Source organism: Pseudochaenichthys georgianus, unplaced genomic scaffold (assembly GCF_902827115.2).
Source record: "Pseudochaenichthys georgianus unplaced genomic scaffold, fPseGeo1.2 scaffold_2172_arrow_ctg1, whole genome shotgun sequence".
Lineage (NCBI taxonomy): Eukaryota > Metazoa > Chordata > Actinopteri > Perciformes > Channichthyidae > Pseudochaenichthys > Pseudochaenichthys georgianus.
Window position 1 is genome coordinate 5,001 of NW_027262824.1, and position 17,275 is coordinate 22,275.

General features: G+C 44.8%; 1 protein-coding gene across 1 annotated transcript in view; it reads left to right on the plus strand.

Annotated features, from left to right (window-relative positions):
* The window catches only part of med16 (mediator complex subunit 16), a gene marked incomplete at its 5' end in the record, with an annotated part of 20,615 nt that extends 3,583 nt beyond the window's left edge, over positions 1-17,032 (plus strand). The window contains 8 exon segments of the mRNA XM_034077937.2: positions 170-325; positions 1,753-1,967; positions 3,947-4,153; positions 5,670-5,880; positions 11,354-11,406; positions 11,408-11,488; positions 13,392-13,584; positions 16,075-17,032. Of these exon segments, the coding sequence (XP_033933828.1) occupies positions 170-325; positions 1,753-1,967; positions 3,947-4,153; positions 5,670-5,880; positions 11,354-11,406; positions 11,408-11,488; positions 13,392-13,584; positions 16,075-16,292 (1,334 nt within the window).
* Between the last annotated feature and the right edge of the window lie 243 nt (positions 17,033-17,275).

Here is a 17,275-nt window from a genome sequence, read left to right on the forward strand (position 1 = left end):
GCTTCAGCCTAGTTCTCCCGGTTCTCCCCGTTTTCCACGTTCTCCCGGCTTCAGCCTAGTTCTCCCGGTTCTCCACGTTCTCCCGGCTTCAGCCTAGTTCTCTCCCTGGTTCTCCCGGTTCTCCTGGTTCTCCCGGTTCTGTGTTCTGATGTGTTCTTCCTGTTTGCAGTGGGGGAGAAGCAGCCCACCATCCTGAAGTGGAGGATCCTGACGACCACCAGCGACCTGGAGCGCGTGTCGTCCATCGCTCTGCCCAAACTGCCCATCTCCATCTCCAACACGGACCTGAAGGTGGCGTCCGACACCAAGTTCTGCCCCGGGCTCGGTGAGGAACCGTCCGTGTGCCGGGGTTAAAGAAGAACCTTAACGTACAGTTATTCTGAGTATAAATACGATAACACTTTATTGTCAGATCGAGTCTGACATTTTTCTTGCATCACAGCAGCTTCATTTACAACATCAATATCTTGGTTTCTATTTTTCTAGTTCTCTGTCTGTGTTTTACATTTTTGTTTTACTTTTATGTATGCAACACGACATCAAGTCAAATTCCTCGTACGTGTCAACCTACCTGGTGATAAACCTGTTTCTGATTCTGATTCTGAACAAGGTGTGTCCCCGGTGTGTCCCCGTGTGTCCCCGCGTGTCCCCTGTGTGTCAGGAGACTCACAAAGTGTCAGGAAATAAACCCCTCTCTCTTCTCCTCCGTACCCACATCTTTAAAAACGGGGGGAGCAACGGAGCTGATCCAGATTTGCTGCGTCATGACGACATTACTAAAATGTGGGCGGGCTTTACCCCCACGGGCCAATCAGAAACGTTGCTGTCAGAAACAATGAGACGTGTTTATGCCTAAAAAATAGTATAATAGGAGACACACCATACAAGGGAACACACGTTAAACGCAACATCAGATCACTAAAGAGGAACATGCGCAAAGACCCTAACGTACAGTACTGGAGACCACTCGGGATCACAGATATAAAAACCGAGTTTCTCTGTGACTTTCTCCGTGAGTTTCTCCGTGACTTTCTCCGTGAGTTTCTCCGTGAGTTTCTCTCAGAGTTTCTCCGTGAGTTTCTCCGTGACTTTCTCCGTGACTTTCTCCGTGAGTTTCTCCGTGAGTTTCTCCGTGACTTTCTCCGTGAATTTCTCCGTGAGTTTCTCTCTGAGTTTCTCCGTGACTTTCTCCGTGACTTTCTCCGTGACTTTCTCCGTGAGTTTCTCCGTGAGTTTCTCTCTGAGTTTCTCCGTGACTTTCTCTCTGAGTTTCTCCGTGACTTTCTCCGTGACTTTCTCCGTGAGTTTCTCCGTGACTTTCTCCGTGACTTTCTCCGTGAGTTTCTCCGTGAGTTTCTCTGTGACTTTCTCCGTGACTTTCTCCGTGACTTTCTCCGTGACTTTCTCCGTGAGTTTCTCCGTGACTTTCTCCGTGACTTTCTCCGTGACTTTCTCCGTGAGTTTCTCTCTGAGTTTCTCCGTGACTTTCTCCGTGACTTTCTCCGTGACTTTCTCCGTGAGTTTCTCCGTGAGTTTCTCCGTGAGTTTCTCTGTGACTTTCTCCGTGACTTTCTCCGTGAGTTTCTCTCCGAGTTTCTCTCTGAGTGGTCTCTCTGAGTGGTCTCTCTGAGTGGTCTCTCCGAGTGTCTCTCCGAGTGTCTCTCCCAGTGTCTCTCCCAGTGTCTCTGTGTCTCTCCGAGTTTCTCTCTGAGTGTCTCTCCGAGTGTCTCTGAGGTCTTCTCTGTGTTTCAGGCCTCGCTCTGGCCTTCCATGACGGCAGCATCCAGATCCTGCACCGCCTCTCTCTCCACACGATGGGCGTTTTCTACGGTTCCTCCAGCGGGCCGAGAACCGGGGACGAGTCGGCCATAAAGCGCCAGAGGACCGGAGGCCCCTCCATCCACTTCAAGGCCCTGCAGTTCTCCTGGACCTCGCTGGCTCTGGCCGGGGTCGACAACCACGGCAAGGTGAGGAGATGAGTTACAGATGTATGTGTGTATATACATAAATATATATATTTCTATTAGGAGAGAGGAGAACTCGAACATGTTCTCTAATGACTTAAAGAGTCGTTCTCTAGTGAGTTATAGAGTCGTTCTCTAGTGAGTTAAAGAGTCGTTCTCTAGTGAGTTATAGAGTCGTTCTCTAGTGAGTTAAAGAGTCGTTCCCTAGTGAGTTAAAGAGTCGTTCTCTAGTGAGATAAAGAGTCGTTCCCTAGCGAGTTAAAGAGTCGTTCTCTAGTGAGTCATAGAGTCGTTCTCTAGTGAGTTAAAGAGTCGTTCTCTAGTGAGTGAAAGAGTCGTTCTCTAGTGAGTCATAGAGTCGTTCTCTAGTGAGTCAAAGAGTCGTTCTCTAGTGAGTTAAAGAGTCGTTCTCTAGTGAGTCATAGAGTCGTTCTCTAGTGAGTTAAAGAGTCGTTCTCTAGTGAGTTAAAGAGTCGTTCTCTAGTGAGTCATAGAGTCGTTCTCTAGTGAGTTAAAGAGTCGTTCTCTAGTGAGTTATAGAGTTGTTCTCTAGTGAGTCAAAGAGTCGTTCTCTAGTGAGTTAAAGAGTCGTTCTCTAGTGAGTCATAGAGTCGTTCTCTAGTGAGTCAAAGAGTCGTTCTCTAGTGAGTTAAAGAGTCGTTCTCTAGTGAGTCATAGAGTCGTTCTCTAGTGAGTCAAAGAGTCGTTCTCTAGTGAGTTAAAGAGTCGTTCTCTAGTGAGTCATAGAGTCGTTCTCTAGTGAGTTAAAGAGTCGTTCTCTAGTGAGTTATAGAGTCGTTCTCTAGTGAGTCAAAGAGTCGTTCTCTAGTGAGTTAAAGAGTCGTTCTCTAAGGAGTTAAAGAGTCGTTCTCTAGTGAGTTAAAGAGTCGTTCTCTAGTGAGTTAAAGAGTCGTTCTCTAGTGAGTTAAAGAGTCGTTCTCTAATGAGTTAAAGAGTCGTTCTCTAGTGAGTTAAAGAGTCGTTCTCTAGTGAGTTAAAGAGTTGTTCTCTAGTGAGTTAAAGAGTTGTTCTCTAGTGAGTTAAAGAGTCGTTCTCTAGTGAGTTAAAGAGTCGTTCTCTAAGGAGTTAAAGAGTCGTTCCCTAGTGAGTTAAAGAGTCGTTCTCTAGCGAGTTAAAGAGTTGTTCTCTAGCGAGTTAAAGAGTCGTTCTCTAGCGAGTTAAAGAGTCGTTCTCTAGCGAGTTAAAGAGTTGTTCTCTAGCGAGTTAAAGAGTCGTTCTCTAGTGAGTTAAAGAGTCGTTCTCTAGCGAGTTAAAGAGTTGTTCTCTAGTGAGTTAAAGAGTCGTTCTCTAGTGAGTTAAAGAGTCGTTCTCTAATGAGTTAAAGAGTCGTTCTCTAGTGAGTTAAAGAGTCGTTCTCTAGCGAGTTAAAGAGTTGTTCTCTAGCGAGTTAAAGAGTCGTTCTCTAGTGAGTTAAAGAGTTGTTCTCTAGCGAGTTAAAGAGTCGTTCTCTAGTGAGTTAAAGAGTCGTTCTCTAGCGAGTTAAAGAGTTGTTCTCTAGTGAGTTAAAGAGTCGTTCTCTAGTGAGTTAAAGAGTCGTTCTCTAATGAGTTAAAGAGTCGTTCTCTAGTGAGTTAAAGAGTCGTTCTCTAGTGAGTTAAAGAGTTGTTCTCTAGTGAGTTAAAGAGTTGTTCTCTAGTGAGTTAAAGAGTCGTTCTCTAGTGAGTTAAAGAGTCGTTCTCTAAGGAGTTAAAGAGTCGTTCCCTAGTGAGTTAAAGAGTCGTTCTCTAGCGAGTTAAAGAGTTGTTCTCTAGCGAGTTAAAGAGTCGTTCTCTAGTGAGTTAAAGAGTTGTTCTCTAGCGAGTTAAAGAGTCGTTCTCTAGTGAGTTAAAGAGTCGTTCTCTAGCGAGTTAAAGAGTTGTTCTCTAGTGAGTTAAAGAGTCGTTCTCTAGCGAGTTAAAGAGTTGTTCTCTAGCGAGTTAAAGAGTCGTTCTCTAGTGAGTTAAAGAGTCGTTCTTCCTCAGCTGCACATGCTGCGCGTCTCGCCCTCGATGGGTCAGGTTCTGGAGATGAACACGACGCTGCGCCACCTGCTGTTCTTGCTGGAGTACTGCATGGTGACGGGGTACGACTGGTGGGACGTCCTGCTGCACGTCCAGCCCGGCATGGTGCACAACCTGGTGGAGAAGCTGCACGAGGAGTACATGAGGCAGAACCAGGCGCTGCAGCAGGTCAGAAATATCACTTTATTCTGGAGATGCAACTTGGTTTAGTACGGAAGATACGCCCCCGACAATCGCTTCAAACTGGTTATTAGGGCCGGGTTTCAAATACAAATTCAGAGCTGCACGAGGAGAACATGAGGCAGAACAAAGATGGGAGGAAGTGTAATTTTACTGAAGAAATGTAACAAGTTTAGTAATAATAATAATAATAAATTTTATTTATATAGCGCTTTTTTAGTAGGGAAAGTATGTTCCTGAAAATAGCTTTAAGCTTTTTATTAAGACCAGGTTTATATAGAAAACACTGAATCTTCAAGATTAAAGGAGAAAACAATAAAATTGGCTGGCGCTGGCTACTCCGGCGTCTCCGGCGTCAGAAGTTGAACATTGTTCAGATGGCTGAGACGGACCGCTCTGCTACCCACAATTCAGTTCGGCGAAAAAGCGAGGCAACGTGACGTCACCCCATTCAAAGTGAATGGGCAGATTGAAGCTGTCGACGCTTCAGTGTGGACGGGCCATAACAGCCTGAACAAATACTAGAACAATATGCATCCAAAACATATTAATGTTTAAAAAAGAACTGGTTGTTTTTTGGTTTTTCGGAAAAACGTTATTCAGTTTTTAAACCAAAACGGGAAAGCAGATAGTGTGTGTGTGTGTGTGTGTGTGTGTGTGTGTGTGTGTGTGTGTGTGTGTGTGTGTGTGTGTGTGTGTGTGTGTGTGTGTGTGTGTGTGTGTGTGTGTGTGTGTGTGTGTGTGTGTGTGTGTGTGTGTGTGTGTGTGTGTGTGTGTGTGTGTGTGTGTGTGTGTGTGTGTGTGTGTGTGTGTCTGACTCCATCAGAGCTCCAGCTCTCCTCGTGTCTCTCCGAGTCCTGACTCCATCAAAGCTTCAGAAGTTTACACAATATACAACAATATTTTGTATTACTGCTGATTTTTATTCCATAATTTATTCCTTCTATTCCATTGCAACGTAAATACTGTTATATTTCTAAATATTTCTATTATCTTTCTAGTTCTCTACCTGTGTTTTTAATTCTTGTTTGTATGCACCACGACATCAAGTCAAAGTCCTCGTACGTGTAAACCTGCCTGGTGATAAACCTGATTCTGATTCTGATATTAAATATGCAACAAAAAGTAAATAAATATAAATTAAATACTTAAAAGATTTGTTCAGTAAATCTGATATTAAATGTACTGAACAAAATAAATATATGCTGATATTCTTTCCCTTGTTCCCCCCCTTTATGTTTATTTAAATAAATGCCTGTAATTAATAAATTAATACATTTAAAAAATATTAAAAAATAAGTAAAGCAATACCAATCAACCCCCAAAAAGTGTTCAATGTTTATTAAAGAAATTGATTAATAGATGCATTTTTTCAAAAAATGAAAAAATAGATTTATTAATTTAAATAAAATACTCGTTATATAAAAACATTTTCTAAAGTAATACAATTGGTTTTAATTCTATGTTTATTCTGATTTACTTCTGATTGTCTCGTGTGTCTCAGGTCCTGGCGACGCGTATCGTGGCGGTGAAAGCATCTCTCTGTAAACTCTCCGCGGCCACGGCGGCTCGAGCGTGTGACTTCCACGCCAAACTGCTTCTGATCGCCATCAGCTCCACCTTCAAGTCCCTGCTGAGACCGCACGTCCTCAACACCCCCGACAAGAGTCCTGGAGACAGGCTGACCGAGATCTGCGCCAAGAACATCGACACAGGTGAGACGCGAGAGCTGCGGGGTCAGATATCTTATGTTTGTACGGGGGCGTGTGGCGCAGTGGGTAGTGCGTTGGTGTTGGGACCAGGGGAGCTCAGGTTCAAACCCCACTGCAGTCAGCATGTCGTCGTGTCCCTGACTTGTGATGTATGTCATCATAGGCAGTGCTTATTGGAATCAGCAAGGTGCCAGTACTCTAAATCAGCAACTGTTTCAGCCCAAGAACAAGAATGTGGCTCAAAGTCATAGTATATCGGGGCGGTGGTGGCGAAGTCCATCGGGACTTGGCTTGGCAACTGGAAGGTCACCAGTTCAAGTCCCGGAAAGTGCTACCGAGGTGTCCCTGAGCAAGGCACCGTTCCCTACACTGCCCCCGGGCGCCGTACATAATGACAGCCCACTGCTCCTAACACTAGGATGGGTGCAATGCAGAGAAAGCGTTTCGTTACATGGTACCTGTACTGCATCTGACATTAGAGGGGGTGCAGGGGCAAAGTGCTATTTTTCTAAGTGGGGAGTGATTTTTTTTAATATGAAAGTTAAAGCATCAATCTGGTGCACTTTGAGAGCAACATGAAGAGATCTGTGGATACATCTCAACACCCAGATGAAACAGAACTGGAAACAGATTTTCTATTTCTTTATAGATATTTTACAAATCACTCCCCTTTCAAACGTTATTCTTGTTTTACTGTCATATACTATTTCATTTTTAGTGAGTTACTCAGATGAGTACCAGGAGATACTGGTACTGGTTGGTACTCTGGTACAGTTGTGGTGAAGGCATCTGAGTCAGACGTACTTGAACCGAAATGTCTAGATGCAGACGATGGCATCGTTTTTACAGGAAATTCCAGCCAATCTCTGTTTTGAAACCATGGGCTGCAAAATGAGCGCCTTGCCCCACTGTACAGGGGAGCTGGGAACTGTTTTAAATATACCTGGGTAGCCTCTGTTTTGCCGAGGTCCTCTGGCACGTGCGGCCCGCCGAGGGGTGTCGGTGTTTGAGGCAACGAAGACGGCTGCTCCGTGGGCCAAGCGGCGGCGGCACCTCATGACACATGTTGATGTAGAAGAGACATGGAGAAGAGGGGACACATGTTGATGTAGAAGAGACATGAAGAAGATGGAACACATGTTGATGTAGAAGAGACATGAAGAAGAGGGGACACATGTTGATGTACGAAGAAGAGACCACATGTGATGTAGGAAAAGACATGAAGAAGATGGGGACACATGTTGATGTAAGAAGAGCCATGAAGAAGATGGAACCACCTGTTGATGTAGAAGAGCACACATGTTGATGTTAGCAAAGACATGAAGAAGAGGGGACACCTGTTGATGTAGAAGGAGACCCACATCGTTGATGTAGGAAAAGACATTGAAGAAGAGTGGACACACCTGTTGCTGTCAGAAGAGGACAACATGTTGATGTAGAAAGACATGAAGAAGAGGGGACACATGTTTGATGTAGAAAGAGGGGACACCTGTTGATGTAGAAGAGACATGGAGAAGAGGGGACACACGTTGATGTAGACAGAGACATGAGAAGACGGGGACACATGTTGATGTTAGAAGAGACATGAAGAAGAGGGGACCACATGTTGATGGTAGAAGAGACATGAAGACGAGGGGACACATGTTGATGTAGAGGAGACATGAAGAAGAGGGGACACATGTTGATTGTAGAAGAGACATGGAGAAGAGGGGACACATGTTGATGTAGAAGAGACATGAAGAAGAGGGGACACGTGTTGATGTAGAAGAGACATGGAGAAGAGGGGACACATGTTGATGTAGAAGAGACATGAAGAAGAGGGGACACATGTTGATGTAGAAGAGACATGAAGAAGAGAGGACACGTGTTGATGTAGAGGAGACATGAAGAAGAGGGGACACATGTTGATGTAGAAGAGACATGGAGAAGAGGGGACACATGTTGATGTAGAAGAGACATGAAGAAGAGGGGACACGTGTTGATGTAGAAGAGACATGGAGAAGAGGGGACACATGTTGATGTAGAAGAGACATGAAGAAGAGGGGACACATGTTGATGTAGAGGAGACATGAAGAAGAGGGGACACATGTTGATGTAGAAGAGACATGGAGAAGAGGGGACACATGTTGATGTAGAAGAGACATGAAGAAGAGGGGACACGTGTTGATGTAGAAGAGACATGGAGAAGAGGGGACACAGTTGCATGTAGAAGAGACATGAATAAGAGGGGACCCATGTTGATGTGGGAAGAGACATGGAGGAAGAGGGGGACACATGTTGATGGAGAAGAGACTCAGACGACATGAAGAAGAGGGGTGACACATGGTTGCAGGTGGAAGAGACATGGAGATGAAAGAGGGGACACATTGTGATTGTGGAAGAGACATGGAGAATATGGGGACACATGTTGATGTAGAAAGAGACATGAAGAGAGGGGACACATGTTGATGGAGAAGAGACATGAAGAAGAGGGGACACATGTTGATGTGGAAGAGACATGAAAAAGAGGGGACACATGTTGATGGAGAAGAGACATGAGAAGAGGGGACACATGTTGATGTGGAAGAGACATGGAGAAGAGGGGACACATGTTGATGTGGAAGAGACATGGAGAAGAGGGGACACATGTTGATGTAGAAGAGACACGAAGAAGAGGGGACACATGTTGACGTGGAAGAGACATGAAGAAGAGGGGACACATGTTGATGTGGAAGATACACGAAGAAGAGGGGACACATGTTGACGTGGAAGAGACATGAAGAAGAGGGGACACATGTTGATGTAGAAGAGACATGAAGAAGAGGGGACACATGTTGATGTAGAAGAGACATGAGGAAGAGGGGACACATGGTGATGTAGAAGAGACATGAAGAAGAGGGGACACATGTTGATGAAGAAGAGACATGAAGAAGAGGGGACACATGTTGATGTAGAAGAGACATGAAGAAGAGGGGACACATGTTGATGTGGAAGAGACATGGAGAAGAGGGGACACATGTTGATGTGGAAGAGACATGGAGAAGAGGGGACACATGTTGATGGAGAAGAGACATGAAGAAGAGGGGACACATGTTGATGTGGAAGAGACATGGAGAAGAGGGGACACATGTTGATGTAGAAGAGACATGAAGAAGAGGGGACACATGTTGATGTAGAAGAGACACGAAGAAGAGGGGACACATGTTGACGTGGAAGAGACATGAAGAAGAGGGGACACATGTTGATGTAGAAGAGACACGAAGAAGAGGGGACACATGTTGACGTGGAAGAGACATGAAGAAGAGGGGACACATGTTGATGTGGAAGATACACGAAGAAGAGGGGACACATGTTGACGTGGAAGAGACATGAAGAAGAGGGGACACATGTTGATGTAGAAGAGACATGAAGAAGAGGGGACACATGTTGATGTAGAAGAGACATGAGGAAGAGGGGACACATGTTGATGTAGAAGAGACATGAAGAAGAGGGGACACATGTTGATGTAGAAGAGACATGAAGAAGAGGGGACACATGTTGATGTAGAAGAGACATGAAGAAGAGGGGACACATGTTGATGTAGAGGAGACGTGAAGAAGAGGGGACACATGTTGATGTAGAAGAGACATGGAGAAGAGGGGACATGTGTTGATGTAGAAGAGACATGGAGAAGAGGGGACACATGTTGATGTAGAAGAGACATGAAGAAGAGGGGACACATGTTGATGTAGAAGAGACATGGAGAAGAGGGGACACATGGTGATGTAGAAGAGACATGAAGAAGAGGGGACACATGTTGATGTAGAAGAGACATGAAGAAGAGGGGACACATGTTGATGTGGAAGAGACATGGAGAAGAGGGGACACATGTTGATGTGGAAGAGACATGGAGAAGAGGGGACACATGTTGATGGAGAAGAGACATGAAGAAGAGGGGACACATGTTGATGTAGAAGAGACACGAAGAAGAGGGGACACATGTTGACGTGGAAGAGACATGAAGAAGAAGGGACACATGTTGATGTAGAAGAGACACGAAGAAGAGGGGACACATGTTGACGTGGAAGAGACACGAAGAAGAGGGGACACATGTTGATGTGGAAGATACACGAAGAAGAGGGGACACATGTTGACGTGGAAGAGACATGAAGAAGAGGGGACACATGTTGATGTAGAAGAGACATGAAGAAGAGGGGACACATGTTGATGTAGAAGAGACATGAGGAAGAGGGGACACATGTTGATGTAGAAGAGACATGGAGAAGAGGGGACACATGTTGATGTAGAAGAGACATGAAGAAGAGGGGACACATGTTGATGTAGAAGAGACATGAAGAAGAGGGGACACATGTTGATGTAGAGGAGACGTGAAGAAGAGGGGACACGTGTTGATGTAGAAGAGACATGGAGAAGAGGGGACACGTGTTGATGTAGAAGAGACATGGAGAAGAGGGGACACATGTTGATGTAGAAGAGACATGAAGAAGAGGGGACACATGTTGATGTAGAAGAGACATGAAGAAGAGGGGACACATGTTGATGTAGAAGAGACATGAAGAAGAGGGGACACATGTTGATGTAGAAGAGACATGAAGAAGAGGGGACACATGTTGATGAAGAAGAGACATGAAGAAGAGGGGACACATGTTGATGTAGAAGAGACATGAAGAAGAGGGGACACATGTTGATGTAGAAGAGACATGAAGAAGAGGGGACACATGTTGATGTAGAAGAGACATGAAGAAGAGGGGACACATGTTGATGTAGAAGAGACATGAAGAAGAGGGGACACATGTTGATGTAGAAGAGACATGAAGAAGAGGGGGACACATGTTGATGTAGAAGAGACATGAAGAAGAGGGGACACATGTTGATGTAGAAGAGACATGAAGAAGAGGGGACACATGTTGATGTAGAAGAGACATGAAGAAGAGGGGACACATGTTGATGTAGAAGAGACATGAAGAAGAGGGGACACATGTTGATGAAGAAGAGACATGAAGAAGAGGGGACACATGTTGATGTAGAGGAGACGTGAAGAAGAGGGGACACATGTTGATGTAGAGGAGACGTGAAGAAGAGGGGACACGTGTTGATGTAGAAGAGACATGAAGAAGAGGGGACACGTGTTGATGTAGAAGAGACGTGAAGAAGAGGGGACACATGTTGATGTAGAAGAGACATGAAGAAGAGGGGACACATGTTGATGTAGAGGAGACGTGAAGAAGAGGGGACACATGTTGATGTAGAAGAGACGTGAAGAAGAGGGGACACGTGTTGATGTAGAAGAGACATGAAGAAGAGGGGACACGTGTTGATGTAGAAGAGACGTGAAGAAGAGGGGACACATGTTGATGTAGAGGAGACGTGAAGAAGAGGGGACACATGTTGATGTAGAAGAGACATGAAGAAGAGGGGACACGTGTTGATGTAGAAGAGACGTGAAGAAGAGGGGACACATGTTGATGTAGAGGAGCTTTAAATGTGTGTTTTGCAGATATCGATAAGGTGATGATTAACCTGAAGACGGAGGAGTTCGTGTTGGACGGCCCCCCCCCTCCAGTCCCTGCAGCAGCTCATCCAATGGGTGGGAGACTTCGTGCTCTACCTGCTGGCCAACCTGCCCAACCAGGTGAGCTAACATGCTAACGTGCTAACGCCAACGCAGCAGAGAGGTCATTATTAAATCATGAGGAGGGTCTCGCGCGTTAGGAAGTATTATGTTTCTGTCTTTTATTGAGTCGCCTGATTCTGAAATGCTCTGTAAACAGATACTGGGCTTTTATTTTGAAAGGTAGGAAGGAACACCCCACGTTCTTGTCTGTTGTTGTTGTTGTTGTTGTTGTTGTTGTTGTTGTTGTTGTTCCTACCTGTTTTTATTTTATTTATGTATTTATTTTATTTATTTAATTTAATTTAATTTATTTATTTTATTTATTTATTTTATTTATTTATGTTGTTGTTAAGAAAAAAGATGGACAAACTATTTAACTACATATGTAAACAAAAGTTGAAATATGATCCACAACTAAAATTAAAAAAAAATGTTTTAAATAACTGCGATGTGTGAAATAAATAAAAACAATTAATTACATTAAATAAAGAAATTAAAATAAAGAAATACAATAAAATCAATAAAATTAAATAAATAAAATTAAATAAATAAAACAAATAAATAAATAAAACAAATAAATAAACAAATAAATTAAATAAATAAATAAAATAAAATACATAAATAAAATAAAACAGGTAGGAAGGATGCAGTAATGTTTTTTTTATAATCCTCTTCATAACCTTTCGCTACACGATTATAGAGTACATTTTATTCCAGGGGACCCAGGACACATGTCCACGGAGACTAGAACCTAGGAGACTAGAACCTAGGAGACTAGAACCTAGGAGACTAGAACCTAGTACATGAATGTAAACATGGGACTTCACACCGGTTTCTGTCCTCCACGGTGCGTCCCCTCACCACCAATCAAAACCTAGATCTCCTTGGTGGACCAAGTAGTTACTTTCCGTCCTTGAAGCATTCTCCTCTTATCGCCTAATCACGTAACTCACCCCATTAGCACGAACTCTCGTCTATATTTAAAAGCACTTGTTGATCCGAGCTATGCTAACATTGTAGCTGTTGGGAGAATCCTGAACGTCCACCTCCAACATGAGAGTAGCATGCTACAAAGGTATCAACTGCAGCTGTGAACATGACAGGATGCTTGATGACCCAGAAGAGCATCAGGACTGCTTGAGGCAGGTGATAGCTATGTGATGAACATGATGACTCAGCCTCTATGGAGAGAGACATCAAGCATGCTCATTTCTGACGTGGAGCTAATCTGAAGTAAACATTGAATACTGCTTTCTGTTCCTCCATCTTGTGACTGTGTGACTCCCTCTCTTGATATCAGCATGTGAAGGACACTGCTCAGGAACTAGTCTCTGTATGTGATGACTCCTTCCCTTCTGGAGAGGATCACAGATACATGGACCCTGAAGCTCAAGCCGGGGACCAGGGAGAGTTCACATTTTGAAGTATTCAGGAAAAATATGGATTTTGAGAAAAAGTCAGATTGTTTAGATTTTGTGAAAAAATCCAAATGTTTAGATTTTTGACAAAAAATGTTATGAATTTAGTTAAAAAGTCCACATTTTTAGAAAAAGTCCAATTTTTTTGAAAAAGTCAGAATTTTTTGAAAAATACCAACAAATTCTCTTTTTTTGTTTTGACTACTTCCATTCTTGAGAGGATAATCAATAAATTGCTAATCTGAAGTAAACATTGAATACTGCTTTCTGTTCCTCCATCTTGTGACTGTGTGACTCCCTCTCTTGATATCAGCGTGTGAAGGACACTGCTCAGGAACTAGTCTCTGTATGTGATGACTCCTTCCAGTCTCTGTATGTGATGACTCCTTCCCTTCTGGAGAGGATCACAGACACGTGGATCCTGAGATGAAGCTCAAGCCGGGGACATGGGATGTTTCTCTAACAGCAGCTCTCACACTGGTTCCACTGGTTCTGTGCTGCAGGGCTCCTTGGTGCGGCCCGGGTTCGGCTTCATGCGGGACGGGGCGTCTCTGGCGATGCTGCGCGAGATGCTGGTGATGATCAGGATCTGGGGTCTGCTGAAGCCCGGCTGCCTGCCCACCTTCACGGCTACCTCGGACAACCAGGACAGCATGCAGCTGCTGTTCAGACTGCTGACCCGCCTGTGGCTCTGCTGTGAGGACACACACTGACACACACTGACACACACACACACTGACACACACACACACTGACACACACTGACACACACACACACTGACACACACTGACACACACTGACACACACTGACACACACTGACACACTGACACACACTGACACACACACACACACTGACACACACTGACACACACTGACACACACACACTGACACACACTGACACACACTGACACACACTGACACACACTGACACACACTGACACACACTGACACACACTGACACACACACACTGACACACACACACACCGACACACACTGACACACACTGACACACACACACTGACACACACTGACACACACACACACACTGACACACACACACACTGACACACACTGACACACACTGACACACACTGACACACACACACACTGACACACACTGACACACTGACACACACTGACACACACACACACTGACACACACTGACACACACTGACACACACACACACTGACACACACTGACACACACACACACTGACACACACCGACACACACCACACACACACACACACACACACCACACACTGAACACACACTGAACACACACTGACACACACTGACACACACTGACACACACTGACACACACTGACACACACTAACACACTGACACACACTGACACACACTGAGTATACTGACACACACTGACACACACTGAACACACACAGACACACACTGAAACACACACTGACACACACACACACACACACACACACTGACACACACACACACACACACACTGACACACACTGACACACACTGACACACACACACACTGACACACACTGACTGACACACACACACACACACACACACACACACACACACACACACACACACAATGACACACACTGACACACACTGACACACTGACACACACTGACACACACTGACACACTGACACACACTGACACACACTGAACACACACTGACACACACTGAACACACACTAACACACACTGACACACACACACACTGACACACACTGACACACACTGACACACACTGAGTATACTGACACACACTGAACACACACCGACACACACTGAACACACACTGACACACACACACACTGACACACACACACACACACACACACACACACACACACACTGACACACACACACACTGACACACACTGACACACACTGACACACACTGAGTATACTGACACACACTGACACACACTGAACACACACTAACACACACTGAACACACACTGACACACACACACACTGACACACACACACACACACTGACACACACTGACACACACACACACACTGACACACACACACACTGACACACACACACACACACACACAATGACACACACACACACACACACACACACACACACACACACACACACACACAATGACACACACTGACACACACACACACACTGACACACACTGACACACACACACACACACACTGACACACACTGACTACACACTGACACACTGAGTATACTGACACACACTGACACACACTGAACACACACTGACACACACTGAGTATACTGACACACACTGACACACACTGACACACACACACACACACACACAATGACACACACTGACACACACACACACTGACACACACTGACACACACACACACTGACACACACTGACACACACTGACACACACTGACACACTGACACACACTGAGTATACTGACACACACTGACACACACTGAACACACACTGAGTATACTGACACACACTGACACACTGACACACACTGACACACACTGAGTATACTGACACACACTGACACACTGACACACACTGACACACACTGAGTATACTGACACACACTGAACACACACCGACACACACTGACACACACTGACACACACTGAGTATACTGACACACACTGACACACACTGAACACACACTAACACACACTGAACACACACTAACACACACTGAACACACACTAACACACACTAGCACACACTAACACACTCTGAATACACTCTGAACACACACTCTGAATACACTCTGAACACCGTGATCGCCCCCTAGTGGTCCGTGATTATATTGGTAACATTTCACATTTTAAATTAATTAATTAATTAAAGTTTTCCGCACTCTCGCGGGAATATCTCCGCAATGGAGCGAGCTTAAGTTTCACTTTCGATCGCGGGATATAGCCCAGATCAACACCTTCATCGTACATGTTGCCACTTGTTTGTACCATTTTCAGGCGATTTGTAAAGAAGCGATGTGTTTTGGGATATTTGTGGAGTTAGGTGGTCCTTGGTATGAAAAGGTTTGAGAAGCTCTGCTCTAGACGGACGCAGGAAACAGCTGAGTCAGAAACATGTCGTAACTTCTGTCAGTTTCAGGAAAGGAAGACTTTTTAAGAAAATCCATCTCATCGTATATCTACATCCACGTTGAAATGCATTAAAGATGGTTGTTTTGTTTCAGCGCGGGAGGACGGCCCCCCCCAGGACCCCGATGAGAGCCTGATAGACGAGTGCTGCCTGCTGCCCTCCCAGCTGCTGGTGCCCGGGATGGACTGGCTGCCGCTGAACGACGGCGTGATGGTGAAGCTGCAGGGCAAGACGCCGCTCAGACTGCAGTTTGGGAAGCCTTCCTCTGCGGGGGGGGGCTCCAACGGACCCCTGGAGATCTTCACCAGGTAAAACACACAGTTATGTTACCTAGCAACTCACTGTATGTGGTTATTGTACAGAAACATTGGTATTTAAAGGGTCCTATCGATGTCTTCTCTCCATCACCATGTGTCCCCGGTGTGTCCCCGGTGTGTCGGGGAACTCACGCAGCATCAGAAATAAACCCTCTCTCTTTTCCTCCGTACCCAAATCTCTAAAAACGGGGAACAACGGAGCTGATCCAGATTTGCGTCCGATATGACGTAACATCTGAGATGTGGACCCACGGGCCAATCAGAAACGCTGCTATCAGAAACAATGCCCGACTGCTTTGGACGTAATATGGTCGGTGTTGACATTAGCATGCTAACACTCAGAGCTAACCTGTGCTGGAGAGCATGTGTGTGAAGAAGCAGGAAGTAGAAAGGAACTCACCTTGTGGTGTAACCGGCAAGAGAGAAAGCCTTTGAGCTCCAGACTGTTTCAGAGCCTTGATGATCCATGATATGGAGTTTCATCACGGCAGCATTTAGTTTAGACGGTAGCTGCCGGGTCCCGCATGAGCTCAGACCCTCCTCTTTAAAGCTTTATCCCCAAATCAGCACTTTAGAAACAGGAAGTGGAACAGAGGGATATGAGGCATCGCTAGAACGATCCGTTTGGTGTTCTGAGCAAAACACTTCATAGACGTGTTTTTTATATATTGTTATATATCTGGGACCTGTGCTGTTGCCTAGACACGGCATGATTGGTGACCTTTAAATTATGAGTTTTTAGAAATAGAAATTTAAATTAAAAAAGACCGCTATTAAACGTACACATTTGAAAAAAATATATAAATATAGGCTTCATTTTCCATCTTATTTATGTGTTTATTTAATATGTATATAACATTAATAAATAACTGTGTGTGTGTGTGTGTGTGTGTGTGTGTGTGTGTGTGTGTGTGTGTGTGTGTGTGTGTGTGTGTGTGTGTGTGTGTGTGTGTGTGTGTGTGTGTGTGTGTGTGTGTG